At 34.6% G+C, this 15,217-nt stretch overlaps 1 protein-coding gene across 7 annotated transcripts in view; it reads left to right on the top strand.

Annotated features, from left to right (window-relative positions):
• The window catches only part of R3HDM1 (R3H domain containing 1), a 152,905-nt gene that overhangs the window by 86,969 nt on the left and 50,719 nt on the right, over positions 1–15,217 (top strand). For 5 of the 7 annotated variants that reach the window (XM_061135664.1, XM_061135660.1, XM_061135658.1 and 2 more), the window contains 8 exons: positions 4,900–4,959; positions 5,043–5,183; positions 8,713–8,821; positions 8,911–9,006; positions 11,489–11,526; positions 11,607–11,657; positions 11,775–12,001; positions 14,034–14,288. In XM_061135664.1, coding sequence (XP_060991647.1) covers positions 4,900–4,959; positions 5,043–5,183; positions 8,713–8,821; positions 8,911–9,006; positions 11,489–11,526; positions 11,607–11,657; positions 11,775–12,001; positions 14,034–14,288 — 977 coding nt within the window. The remainder of the gene's footprint in view (positions 1–4,899; positions 4,960–5,042; positions 5,184–8,712; positions 8,822–8,910; positions 9,007–11,488; positions 11,527–11,606; positions 11,658–11,774; positions 12,002–14,033; positions 14,289–15,217) is intronic. The other 2 variants (XM_061135661.1, XM_061135663.1) reach the window with 2 other exon arrangements.

Here is a 15,217-nt window from a genome sequence, read left to right as displayed (position 1 = left end):
TTCAAGTAAATGAGCCTGGATGCTGTTACAGATTAGGAGTCATCAGTAAAGGTGACCCTTGTTTTGTGAGTTTGGCCAGCGAGATGCAATAAATGACAAGGATGAAATTCTATGGAAAAACAGTATCTTGAAGGTAGAGGAGAAGTAAGAGACACGGAGTCTGAAATTGCAGAGGAATCATGAGAACATTTGTCTTAGAAATCAGCCAAACAGCAACAGTTTCATTAAAGGTAAAACGAAGCAACCTGTTAGATTAAGGAACTAGGAAGTTGTTGGCTACTTTAACAAAACATTTAGTTTGCTGTAGACTGGTAGAAATGAGAACTCAGTAGGTTAAGGTGAAGGTAGAAAATACATAGCTAGTTTGTGTAAAGCAAGAAGGGATCCTAAACAGATAGGACTTTTTTTCTTCTGAACCCATAGCAGGTTCAGAAGAAATTCCAAAATATTCTTCTTTTGTGCAGTTTTCGGTTTTCCTCTACAAATGCAAAAGTTTTTACATTATCTGCATATGTGTTTTTGAAGTGTACGACTTAATGATTTTTAGTATATTGACAGATTCATGTTACCATCATTACTGTCAATTTATGAGCTTTTTCATCCACCTCCAAAAGAAATCCTTAACCATTTTGCTATCACCTCCTTATGCCCTGAACCCTAATCTAGCTTATCTCTACAGATTTCCCTTTTCTGGGTATCGTCATATGAATGAAATCATATGTATGTGGTCTCCTGTGATTGGCTTCATTCACTTAGCATAATATTTTCAAGTATCCATGTCGTGCAGCATGTATTGGAACATTAATTCTTCTGTGTTTGCATTTTTATTCAAAAAAATATGTAAGTGAGCCACTCATATAATGGCTGATGAGTAAGTCAGTACTGATGTCAGTGTGGTTCACACAGTTGTGGCTGATGTTAAATTTTGTGAGAAATACGATTTGCCTGATGGCTCAGTGGTCTCTCAGTGAAACACACCATTAATCGCCAGGCATAGGTGGCACAAAATTAGTAACAAGTCTGGCAGATTTCCACTAGAACTTGAGAGCATTCTAGATGTTAAGCAGATTTATTTTGAATCATACTGAAATCTAGTTTACATTTTATTTCAAAATTTTCCTTCAGATCCTTAAATTTTGTTCTCATCCCAATGAGTAGATTAACTTCAGGTGTTAAATAACCATTTATCTGTAATTCCTCTTTTAAGAAATGACTTTCAAAAATTGTAATAACTAGTCATTACTAGATGAGAACCTAGGAACCTGCAGTTGCCCAGGATAGAGATTACACTCACTGACATGGTTTTTATGTGTTTTTGCATTGGTTTTATAACCATTTTCTGTAAATTCTACAGCATACTGAAGAAATACGGACAGTATAGGCAACTGTGTCACCAGTGGAGGGGAGCAGCCCCGTGGATAGATTCTAAGGGTATATATTTTAAAAGTAAGCGATGTTGTTGTAGGGAACATCATGCAATTGTTCTGTGCTTGAAATATTTTCTGAATTTACTTTTATTAGAGATAATGTTTAAATCAGCATATTTCTTGCCTGTTGCAGATATTTGACCCAGTTCATATAGAACACTGGGAAGGGGATGGTCAAAGGGAAGAATTCTTGTTTTCTTCTTTTTTATTTGCCACTTGTGTACCAGCTGCACATACTTTCTCAAAAGTCAGTTCTGGTATGATGACTAGAACACTAATAACTAAAAGATTATTGCCCTTTCATTTTAACTTCATGTAGTTTATTGGTCAATTTGATTGAGGTCTTTGTTTTTCTTATGTATTTCTTTAATAACAGATAGCATGTATTGGTTTCTTTTAAAGATTATACGATGACAAGTTCTATGTGTGTCTATAAGTTCATGTGCTAATAAACCTATGCCATATGAAAATTAATTTATTGATCTGTTAGTTTGAGTACTGTATGTAATGGTTCTGTAAAGGATTATTAATTTTTGACTTATGGCCATTACCAGGATATCTAACCTTGATGACAGAGTTGAAAATTTGGAAACTTGGACTAAGCTGTAGCAGATGCAAGGCAGGAGGTGTAAATCTTGAGAACTTAGGAAAGCTATTTTTCTAACAAGTTCTACTTTTTGCTAACTAAAAATTTAGTAAACTAAGTAGGGGAACTTAATTTAATAATAAATGGTCCATGTAATAATAGAAAATCCTCTGCAACCCATAAATCTACATATAAAAGGGAAAAAAGCCTGAATTTGTATCAATTAGTAATAAAATTGTTAGGTTTTCGTTTTCTTTCATGGAGACAACAGAAATTTCTTTTGAATATCAGTTCATTCACTGAAGAATATTTCACATATTGTAGGCTTGCTGTTTAACTCAAACAGAGGAACCAATTTAAATGCACTGTTTCATGAATGCTAAATAAGTTGCCTGCCTCTGATTCCTTTTTTCCCCCTAAAATAAGTATATAAAATACATTAGAAAATTTTACCATGTCAAGACAAATTGACCCTCAAAAACATTAGAAGAAGAGTCTTAACATTAAGTAAATCTTTTTCAGTGAAAACCATATGAAGGAAGTAAAAATTTCCCATCCTCCCCTAAAATTTTAAGGAAAAACATTAAAAGACATTGGTAAAATAATCTGATTAATTTATTCCACTCAGATTTGTTGAGCTCCTCACTGTAGCACAAATAACTATGTAAAAGTAATTGTGATAAATACTCTTAAAAGGTATGAAAGAAACAGGTTCTTCTATGAAAGAATGTAAGGAGCTGTGCTAGGGACTTCCCTGATGGTCCAGTGACTGAGACCCTGCACTCCCAATGCAGACAGCTTGGGTTCCATCCCTGGTCAGGGAACTAGATCCCACATGCCGCAACTAAGACCTGGTGCAGCCAAATAAATAAATGTTTAAAAAAAAAAATGTGCTGGGCAAAGGAAACAGCATGTTCGAGGAACCTGTGAGAGGAAGGAGCTTGGGAAATACAGCGATTAGCCAAAATGATGAAGGTTTTGTGAGAAAGAGGCAGGAAATGAGTCTAAAGAGATAGGTGACGACCATACCTGCCTTGTAAGGCACATGCGTTAGTGCGTGTGGGTGCTCAGTTTTGTGACTCTTTGTGACCCCATGGACTGCAGCCTGTCCAGCTCCTCTGTCCATGTGATTCTCCAAGGCAAGAATACTGGAGTGGGTTGCCATGCCCGCCTCCAGGGGATCTTCCTGACCCAGGGATTGAACCTGCATCTCCTGCATTGGCATGCAGATTCTTTACCACCAGGCCACCAGGGAAGCCCCATGGGCCATGTTACAGATGTTCATTTCTAACCTAAGAGAAATGGGAAACCTGTGATAAATGTTTACCCCAGACCATGGCATGTCTTCACATTTGTGTTTTTAAAAGATTGTTACGGATGTTCTAGGTAAAACAAATTTGGAGGGAACAAGGGAAGATACAGAGAGATAATATACTACTATCATAGAGGTCAAATCACTATCCTGAATACGTGGTCCAGGGTAATTAATGGCAGCGGAAGGAGAGGAAAAATAGATCGAAGATAGATAAAGTTTGCAATTGTAATTAACTGCGCAGGAAGATTTGGAAAAGCATAGTAGTGGGCAAAAAAAGGTACTTCTAGTACAGTATGCTGAGTGAAAGGTGGTGCCACTTGCTGAGGTGGAGTATACTAAAGAAGAAAAACTGAATGTTGCTGAAATTTTTATTAAAATATAATCCTGTTCCACTTCGGGTTTAAAATCACCACTTAGGCATGTATTCTCTTGATTTTTTTCAACTGATATAAAAATGTTTATGGTTAATATTAGTCTCAGTTTTATAAGACTACTTTTGCAGTACAGAGAGATCAAACTCAGGGCTGATGTATATAGACTTTGAGGCAACTTAAGCAGGGGAAATGGAGGACATCATTTCCCCTTAGAATCTGAGAGGGATCCACCATGTAGTGTTTATTTGAGAGGGAAACATTAACCTCTTGGCCTAGTTTTCTTGATTTACAAAATTTCAGAAACAGAAAGCTGCTTCTGTAAAGCTGCTTCTAGCTTTAAGGTTCTTGAGGTTTGTTTTTGTTTTGTTTTTCCCACATGCACATGAAATTTACAGTGACCACAGGAATACTCTGTTGAGCCATGTTCTTGGTGTGTGAGCAAGGAGGTCCTTCGGGGAGTGGTACCAGTAACTTGCTTTGTACGCGCACTAAATAGGGCCCTAGTGGTCTGAAGGAGCACGTGCAGGTGTTCCCTAGTGTCCTTATTTATTTTAATATTGGAGATATTTGGTTCACTTTGGCATTTTACTGAAAAAATTCCGAATATCTTAAAAATGTGTTATAGTGGTTTTCAGAATAATTTGAAGTCTTCTTCCTCTGAGTTAGTGTTAGTAATATAGTTCATACTTCTCTGCTGTGGTTCCATTTATATACCAGCATTGGATTCCCACTGGAGTATTTCTGTTGTTACTGGCATTGCATGTTCTTTAGAGTACTGTTTCTATGGAGTTGAGCATGGTAACAAAGTCATGAGCCTACCTAAAGATGTCTGTTTTCCTGCTGCTTCTTACTTTATTGAGTAAGGGATAAAGACTAATATTCTGTTATAATCCATGTATTTGCAAAACAGAATCTAGTATAATACAATAGTACTTAACAGATCAAGATAATGATATAATGATAATTTTGAAATTGAATGGTATTCTCTCTACATTTGTATATGTGAAATTTTCCATAAGTTTTTTAAAAAGTCATCTTTATTCTTTTAAAATATTACTTTTTTAGAAAGCATATATCAAGCTTGTAATGTTCTTCAGTGTACAGGTTTTACAAAAAAAAAATATATATAGCCCTGTAAATTCAACATTTATGATTATTTCAGTGTTAAGTTTTACAAGTTTTCATATTTTGTTTCAGGGACAGAATGATGCTGTTGAAATTGGAACAAGAAATTTTAGATTTCATTGGTAATAATGAGTAAGTCCTGACCTTTAACATGAAAATAAATTGTCATCACAGTTATTCAAGATCTGCTAAATTAGTCTTTCTTCTAATTCTAGGTCTCCCCGTAAAAAATTCCCCCCAATGACATCTTACCACAGGATGCTCTTGCACAGAGTTGCCGCTTACTTTGGATTAGACCACAATGTTGATCAGAGTGGGAAGTCAGTCATAGTAAACAAAACTAGCAATACAAGAATGTAAGTATCAAGAAAGGTTGTTACATGTGTGTGTGATAATTCTTTATCTTTCTGTAACATCTTTTATCTCAGGTTTTCCACATGTTTTAGCAGCCTGCTTCAGCTTTGTGACAGGTCTAAAAAATACACTCTGCTCACGAGATGTAAAATGCACCAGTCTGGACTGAAATAAGACAGGTGAATGAGTATTGCTTTTTTTAAAAAAAAGCAGGAAAACCCTCAAAAGTCATGATGTCAGTGATGTTTAATAACCATTTTCTTATGGATTTTAAATTAATACAATTTAAATAGCTACGGCCAACTTCAGGCAAATTTAAAAGGAAAAAGCAAACTTTAAAACGCTTACATTTTCACTAATTTTCTATCATTTCACTGTCTTTTCCATCTTTGTTTTGCTTCTTTTCTTCCACAGATCTCAGGACACTGGGACTGTTGGTTGGTTAATCCAATATTATCCATAACATTGTGTACCCTTCTGAGCTATGTATGACTTAGTGAGCAAAAATTTTAAGAAGAGGAATCATTTGCTTTAAAAAATGTTAGCTTTAAAAAATAAATAAATAAATAAAAATAAAAAGTGTTAGCTTTGTAGTATGGTGAAATAGATAATCAATGCTGATATTTGGGAGCAAAAGGCACAATGCAGAGGCACCTAAAGTTATATGTTCACAATACCTCTTTTGCCTATTAGTGAAACTAATCCTAAAGCAACCTGTTGAGTTCAGCTAAAATTCTTCATGGTGATCTATCAAAAGAATTGTCTGTATTAATTTCATATGTGACAGCAGTAGATCTGTGAGCAGCAGTCAGCTTCAGATGCCATAAATAATGCTTTTCAGTTCATAATTTTTCTTCTTTCCTTGAAGCTAGACTTCTCAAGGTTCTGTCTATTATGAACCATTTGGTTTGTACAATTATATTTAATTAATTTATTTCTCTTTTGTTATAATGATCTTTACCCTTGTAGCTATCATATTGTTTGCTTGAACTAAGTTGGTTTTCTTCCATTTCAAAGAGTATTTTGTCAAAAAGGTATATTTATTGGTGGAAGCTTGTACTTTTTAAATGATTGTTACCAGAACTAAAATTAATGAAGACAGCTATCTTTGAAAAGGATCCCATGTTTCTTTAGGAATTAAGTTTTACCTGCAAATGTGAATCTGATTTAATTGTCTACTGCCTATCTTTTAGTCTTTTTTAAATATCTTTTAGCTTTTTCCTAGTTAGTTATATCATGACTAAAGTGGGACAGTAACCGTAAGACATGAGCTGGACTGAAGGTGAATAGAAATCTACTTCATTTAACCAATACCTTTCAACATTACTCAGAGTTGCTGGATACCCAAGCACGTGTTCATTAGCAGGCATTTTGACTAACATTTCGACTGGTGACTCTCTAAGGTTTTCAATGCAGTGTAACCTCAGTTATTTGAATACTACACATGATATCAGGGTTCTCTTTATCCAGGTAGTCAAGAGTTTAGTTAAACACAGATGTTTATAATGTATTGATACCTAAAGAAGAAGGATCAATAGCATAATTATAACTAGACATTTCAGATCATTGAAGTTACACTGTATTTTTATTTTTTTCTTCTGGAATATGAAGAAGGATGTAAATCAGAAAACCTTAGAGATCTGCTCCACATTGAATAAAAACAAACTTGCCTTTTCCTCATAGGCAGATTACCCGCTCCAGCCTTGAACCAGTGGTGTTGTGGATGTCAACAACCCGGTGTCCACTGGGGTGTCTCATTGGAGCGGGAAGTTGGCGATTGCAGGGCAGTAAATTCAGGCATCTATAAAAGACAGAGGTAAGACAGTCTTAAGGTTAGCTGACATGCCTGCTAATGCTATTTGGTGTGGGAATCCAGCTGCTCTTAGAAAAGTTGCCAGGCTCTTGGTTAAATCTTACAGTCATATCGGAATAACAGTCTCTCACCCAAGTACAAACTCCTTGAAAGAGAAAACGTGATTTTGAACAGCTGCAAAATAGTTGATATTAATCAATGGGACAATCATGTGACAAATAACAGTATACTGCCATTGTCAGGATTAAATAGATAATCTTTCAAATTCCTAAAGAAAGCAGTCTTTTTCTCATCAGTTTGGCCATAAATTTTTTTTTTTTTTCTGTTTTTATTTTTCTCTTTAGTTCTGTGTATAGCTCTATGTGGAGATATGTTCTGTTTCATGTATCTAAATATATTTTAAAATAAATATTTCTTCAGCTTACTTAGATAATTCTCATTTAAAATCTTTGCATCATTTGACAGAATGTAGATATGGTACTCTATTAAAAATTCATTAAGTTAAAACAAATATTCAAAAGTGTTACTTAATTACTATGTATAATGAAATATCTTATGAAAGTTTGCTGAAGATGTCCTTACTCAGGTTTATTTGGTTTAGAAATTTATTTACGGTACCCATAATAAATTATATGACTATATCATATATATTTTAAGTACATGTAAAAAATTGCTTAGGAGTTCAGTTAGCCTTTCTTTATTTTATAGATCACATATTTCAGTTTTATGATAGGATTATATTAAGTCTCAGGAGTGTTGAATGAATGAATTTGTTATAGCTGAAAATATATATCAGAAAGTGAAATTTTATATGATTATAATTTTCCAAGGGCAGCAGTGTTCTGTCTGTTTTCTGGATCCCAGCAGAACTTGGCAGCATTTCCATAGAGGAAAAACCAATCAGCCATGAAATATATTGTTAAGAGTTCATAATCCTTACTTTAGGTCAGAAGGTTAACCTTCAAAAAACTTCTCTTTTTAACCTGTTTCAGTTAATACAAAACAAAGATGTACCCCACTATAATTAAGAATACTTGGTAACTTGGTAGCATTTTGAAGTAGTCTCTTAAGTTTTATTAAATTCAACCACAAAATGTTTGGTTATGTAACATCAGAGCAGGTACTGTAAGAGTGTAACGTAAGATCCTGTGCTATACTTTTTCCTTTGTTCCAGAATTGTTTCTTTGAATTAGAGGAGGCAATGCAAAGAGGACAGACAGGCTTACATACCAGGGCTCCAACTGTGGCTCAGTCATTTCCTTGCCCCCTGATCTTGGACAGTTGCTTTAGTCATTTGATCCTAAGTTTTGTCAGTAGTATTTATAACAATAACAAACTTCTACTGTTTACTGCTTTAAGTGCTGGTCATCTGTTAATTCATCTTCAGAACAACCTTATGAAGTAGGTAGACTGTAATGAGGAAAATGGGGAAAAGAAAGTTTAGTAAGTAACTAAAGCAACTAAATGTGAAAACTGAGTATTTGAACCTGAGCAGTCAGATTCCAGAGCCCACAGTGTATTTCATATTTCCTTTCAGTCATGACGTGGGATAGTTAATGTTTTCTCATAAGATTATTTTTGAGGAATAACTGAGATAACATAAGTATCTATAAATAGCACCAGTGAGTGGGAACATACTATTTTTACCACTTTTCATAAAATGTTATATTTAACTTTTTTATCTGTTTTTTCCCCTTGGTTTTTGGTTTATTTTTTAGACCTGATCAGAAATTTACTGAACATATTAAAGATGATAAAGGTGAAGACTTTCAGAAACGATATATCCTCAAGAGAGATAACTCTAGCTTTGACAAGGATGATAACCAGGTAACCTAGCACATTTGGAACATTTTTATAGATGCTGGACTTATCCTGGCAGATCATTTCCCCAAGATTAATTGTTCTCTTTTCTTTAGATGAGAATACGTTTGAAAGATGACAGACGAAGCAAATCTATAGAAGAAAGAGAAGAAGAGTACCAGAGAGCTAGAGACCGAATATTTTCCCAAGATGTATGTACTAACTTATATTTAGGTCTTTGTGTTTAAATATATGCTAATTGCATATTCAATCCTTCCTTAATCTATTGATCATATTTACTTTCAGCTACATTTGTTACATATAAAGTCATCTTTTTAGAAATACTATAGTCCTATTCATGTTAATGATTTAATAGTTTGTAAAATACTACATTGCTACAGTTATGTGTACTTTCAAAAGTTGGAAGCAGATCAACTAAGAAGTAGTACTTTGGACTGAGTGTATAGTTTATAGTATTTTTTCCTCTCAGAAGTCTCAAAGAATGGAGATTTTTGGAATATTGGTCACTTATCTACAAAATCATGTGCCCTAAATCCTACTTGCTAGTGGACTTTTCTTGATAAATAACTTGTTTCTTTTAAAATAAAGCTAATTGGGAGGGGGGGATCAGGATGGGGAATACGTGTAAATCTATGGCTGATTCATATCAATGTATGACAAAACCCACTGAAATGTTGTGAAGTAATTAGCCTCCAACTAATAAAAATAAAATAAAATAAAGCTAATTGATTTTTTTTGCTAATTGATTTTTTAAATTAATATTTATTTTCCACTTTATATGTGATTATATGGAACAGATCTTTTAAGTGGCTGCTTATTTTACACATATATTCAAGAAGAGAATCAATTTGGTTTTGCCAGTATCTGCTCTGTGCAGTAGTAGGGACTAGTCAAGGATATAAGAATATATGTAATTTGTGTTAATACTTTCAGAGATAGAAATTTTCTGTATTAAAAAAAAAGGAAATGACACTAAAATCTAGACTGTCAGTTAAAAGTTTATAATATTCAGCAAATCTTATTGATCACCTATAGTAGGTACTTTGCTGGGCACTAGATAAATGTATTCGTGCACATTTATGATAAATTATCTCCCAAACGGCCCTATTTGCGGTATCACCGTTTATATTCACAGATGAGGAAACTGAGGCTCCAGGAGACTAGGTAAAATAGACAAAGATCATCTAGCTAGAAAATGACAGGATTCAGCCTAGGTCTTCTGAACTCGGGGCCTAACCTAGATCTGTTTTCCTCTGTAATTGTGAGGTGGATGAGGTCTCTACCCATGATGAGTATTGAGATAATGACAATACGGTGTGTGATTGGTATAGAAACATGAAGGTGAAATAGGGAACACAGTAGAGACGCACCAAAAACCAGAACTCTGGAGTGAGAGGAAGAGTTAGCTTCCAAGAGGAGACCTGAAGGATTGAAGTGTTCCATGTCCAGGGTCAGCATCTGCAGGTGCCAGAAATAAAGGAGAGCTAGACTCATGAGGAACTGAAGAATTCATAATCTACCTGGATTATGGCCTAGGGGGCAGGAAGTGAGGGATGTTTCAATTGGAGAATTAAGCAGGAATCTTATTTCAGCTTGCTTCTGAAATCTACTGCAGGGAGTTGAGTTTTTAGCTAGAGCAGGCAGGGTTCAGCAGACTTTTTTCTATAATGGAGCAAATAATGAGTATTTTAGGCTTTTCAACTATATAGCCTTCATTGCAACAACTCAAAATTCCCATTGTTTAATACAAAAGCAGCCATAGACAGTATGTGAATGAATGGACATGGCTGTGCTCCAGTGAATCTTTATTTTAAAAAACAGGTAGCTGACTAGTTTGCTGACCCCTGTGCTAGAAGATAGGGCTTCCCTGGTGGCTCAGAAGGTAAAGAATCTGCCTGCAATGCAAGAGACCTGGGTTCATTCCCTGGGTTGGAAAGATTCCATGGAGAAGGAAATGGCAACCCGCTCCAGAATTCTTGCCTGGAGAATTCTATGGATAGAGGAGCCTGACAGGCTACAGTCTATGGGATTGCAAAGAGTCGTACACAGCTGAGCAACTAATACTAAGTACTAGAAGATCAGTGAGCTATTAAGGAGTGGAAAGTCATGATCAGAGAGGTTTCTATGGCCTCTGCTGTTTAAATTGGATGAAAGGAGCAAAACTGATAGCTGGTAAACTAGAAGACTTATAATTAATACAAGATGCAACAATGATGGCTATCTGAGTCAGGTTGTTAGCACTGGGAGGCTTTTATATAAGCTACATTGAGGCATAGCTGCTTAATCACTGCTACAGCTGCTGCCAAAGCAGAGCTGATCAAGGTATTTGTTGAGTGAGTAAGGTGGAATCTACAGACATGTGTATATCTTGAATATTTAACAGTGAGAATGGGTTTACATGTTGGAAACAATATTTGAATTTCAAGTTACTTTGTACAACAGAAATGAATTGCTTCAAAAATAGTGTCTGTTAAAAGTAAACATAGTATCTCCAAGTCAAAAAGATTTTTCGTTATCATTTATTTGTGTACCTTATCACCGTGTTTGATTTGAGTACCGGGAGTAATTATTTTTTGTTTTAATTATTATACATGATTTTTGTTGTCATCATTGGTTTACAGATGGCATTATTTGACAAATGCTTAACTTTTTATATCTGTTCTTTCTTTCTAGTCCCTGTGTTCCCAAGAGAATTATATTATTGACAAAAGGTGAGGAATTTAACATTTGTTTTGGTAAGTGTCTGACTGACGCTAATAAAAGTAAAAATGTTTTATTAAAATGCCAACAGAATCCAAGACGAGGATGCTAATAGCACTCAGCAGAGGCGCCAGATATTTAGGTATTGGAAGCATGTTTTCATGCAGTACAGTATTGAAAATTTAGAGCTTTTTTTTTTTCTTCATAATTTTCCTTTTTGTCTCTATTGGCTTTTCAGAGTTTTATTTCTAAATTACAGAGTTAATAAAGATGCTTCAGGAAGATCAACAAATAGCCATCAAAGCAGCACTGAGAATGATTTGAAGTACTCTGAACCACGGCCCTGGAGTAGCACAGATTCAGACAGCTCTCTCCGAAACTTCAAGCCTGCTGTAACCAAAGCCAGCAGCTTCAGTGGAATTTCAGTTCTGACAAGAGGTGATAGTTCTGGAAGCAGCAAAAGCATAGGCAGGCTTTCAAAAACAGGTATAAATATCTGTCTAGAACTGTGCAGTCAAACATTAGTTTCCATAATGTTGGCTTGGCATTTATCATATGGCTTCTATAATTATCCTTAAATAAAAGATTCTTATCAGCAGTATATTGAGCACCTCCAAAGTACTTATGAGGTAATATGCGTATTGACATTAGGATTTATTCTCTGTGAGACAGATTTACAGACATCAGTTAAAATGAGAATCCTCCACTGTGATGTAAACTTAAATCAGGTTGGTTAATGAGATGTCATTTCTTGTTTAAGTGCCTTAGGTGATTGGAAATCCTTCAGTGCTTGGTTACAGTTAGAAGCCTTGGTTTCTCACGCGGGATTAGTTAACATTGATTGCATTTTTAGCTAATACCATTATTAGCTGAAATTCAACTACTACTATCATATCATTGTTTGCATTTCATGGTAAAGTTCACTTGCTGTTCAAAAAATGTATAAAATTGCTGAGACTTTTTGAGGAATTTTCAAACTGAAGAAATGTAATACAATATAATTATTATAGATGAGTAGAAATTTCAGTAACATTTTCATTCTAAAACTTCTTTATTTTACATTACATAACTTTTAGGCTCATAGCACTTACTCCTTTCACTTTCACTAACTGGCTTCAATACTAAAGAAGTTTATGTCTCTTTTAGGATCCTCGTAGATCTTTATTTTTATCCCAAAATAATCAGGAAAATCAGAAATGGCACTCTCCTTATCCTTTTGGGTAAAACCTAGACATACAGTTTTACAGATAACAGTTGAAGGGAGAGGTGTAAATTTGAAGGTGACAGTATTTTTTAATCTCTGACTATAATTCAGTGCTTTAAATTCTTAAGGTTTTTGAATTGCATTTGTCATCTTTTTAACATATAATGTGGATATTTAAAATGTCTTAGTGTATATGATATATCACCAAAGAAAGGTAAGTTTTATTAATGTGAGAAATATGCACATGTACCAAATATGCATTTATTTGATAAATGGTCACTTAGTCATCAGGTCGTCATAACAAAACTACTCATGTGTCCTGAGAAAGTCATTTAGACATCCAGCCAAATCAAAACATTTTAAGAACATGTGCTATTTATAATCTATATTATCTTCAGAGATGAAAATAAATATATTTATTTTTCATAGTTATTGGAAACAGTTATTTTGGCACAATGTAAAACAGAAGTTATCCTCCAGGGAAATCTATATAGTGTGTCATGTTTGTTTACTTCTTTCATGAAAAATTAATTCTCCTCATAGAGTCAATTCTATTTTTTAAAACCTAATTAACCTAATTCATCAAAATCTTTCCCTTTCTTCATTGTTTCATTGTCTCCCTTTAGCCATTATACATCAAATTAGTTTATTAAGTATAGTAAAAAATTTTAAGCCAGTGCTAATATAATTGCTTGGAATATTTTTATTCTATCTTTGTCCCTTGCTATGATAAAAATGGAAAGTTGACTGTACCTTGTAGGAAGATGCTGTGATCATGAGCTGAAAATGAAAGTATGCAATGAAACTTGAGAGTTGTTCCTCTTGGTAGAGAATTTATTGTTTTTTTGTTATTTCCTACACTGCTCTTAAATCTTTCTGTGTTCTTATAGATAAGGGGTTTCTGATATAAGAGGTTTGGGCATTTGGCTGTGCTAAGTTGCTTGTCCTGGGGAAAAATTATAATCTATATATTCCTAGGTGTTAATCTAAAGGTAAAAATGTACATAACTTTGTCCTTTTGGGGATGTGGGTAATGTGTTTTTTTGTGGCTGTCTGTGGCTGATGTTATTATAGACTTACTTAAGTTGCATGCTTTGGCTTTGACTTACCTGACAACTTAATATGATCAGTCTTGGTGTATTAAACTTGTTTTTGGTGGGGAGGGGAGGCAAAATTGTACAGTAAGTCAAAAATAATTCATGCTTTTTTGTGTTAACTGCATGTTATGCAATGTGAATTTTATTGTTATGTATTTAAAGCCTGCATCTTTATATGAGGTTTTAAAAACTCCCTTTTCTGTTACTCCTCCCCCAGGTTCTGAGTCTTCTGGTAGTGTAGGGTCATCTACGGGCTCTCTCTCACACATCCAGCAGCCTCTCCCAGGTACAGCTCTTAGCCAGTCTTCTCATGGTGCACCTGTCGTCTATCCAGCTGTCAGCACTCATAGTTCTCTTTCCTTTGATGGTGGCCTAAATGGGCAAGTTGCATCTCCTAGCACAAGCTTCTTTTTGCTTCCCTTGGAAGCAGCAGGCATACCACCTGGCAGTATTCTGATCAACCCTCAAACAGGTTGGTATCCAGAAAAAGGTTTATTTCAGTTGAGATATCAGGAGTTATCTGAAAATTAAAGAATGTATATTAAATGTATTATCTGTATATGTGTTGTCGGCCTTTTATTTTCATGAGTGATTAGCGTTTTCCCTGGAACTTTATTAAAAACAGTTTATGCTAGAGAATGTTAAAAGACATATTTATATCAGAAAATATTTTTCTCCTTGTGACATTGGTGACGTCTTTTAGGTCAAATAAATGAAACAGTTCATTTCCTAGAAGTGCAGCCATCACCTTTGAAAGAGCTTTATTCAAAAGAAGAATTTTATCCTGGGGAAAATAGTATACATTTCATGAAAAAGGAGAACATTAACAGCTCTTACTTCTTCTATAATGCAGTGAAAAGAACCTATAAGTAATTGTCCTTATGAATATGGTAATTGCTTTCTACTGAGGAAAAGTTATTATAAGCTACATCTTATTATTAACGAAAAAGTAGTCATTGTTAATTAGTATTGACAACACATCGTTTGCAACTCGGAGGTAGTACTTTGTGTATATTGAATGTTTACTATGTGGCATATACTGTGTTGTGCTTTAAATACGTTCCGTATAATAACCCTGTTAGGTGAAATCTACTTTGAGAGATAAAGAAACTGAACCTCAGAGAGATTAAGAAACTGCAGTCATTATATATGTTAATTTTTTTCTTAAGTCAAAAGAAGTCTTGGTTGCTAATCAAAGCAACATGGCCCAATCATGTAGTTAGATAATGAAAACAACCTTAAATCATTCGGTAACCTTCCTTAAATATTCACAGATTTAGCTGATGTGGTCAGGCTAGCCTGGTAGTTGTTGGGCAAAGGTAGACCGAGGTCAGGGTCTCTGAGTGTTCCTGAAACTTTCCTTTCATTTGTTGTAGAAAAAACCGTGGCTTGGAATTTGTT

This window comes from Dama dama, chromosome 33, assembly GCF_033118175.1.
Source record: "Dama dama isolate Ldn47 chromosome 33, ASM3311817v1, whole genome shotgun sequence".
Taxonomy (NCBI): domain Eukaryota; kingdom Metazoa; phylum Chordata; class Mammalia; order Artiodactyla; family Cervidae; genus Dama; species Dama dama.
Note: the sequence above shows the minus strand (reverse complement) of the source record. Positions and strands in the feature narration are given on the sequence as shown.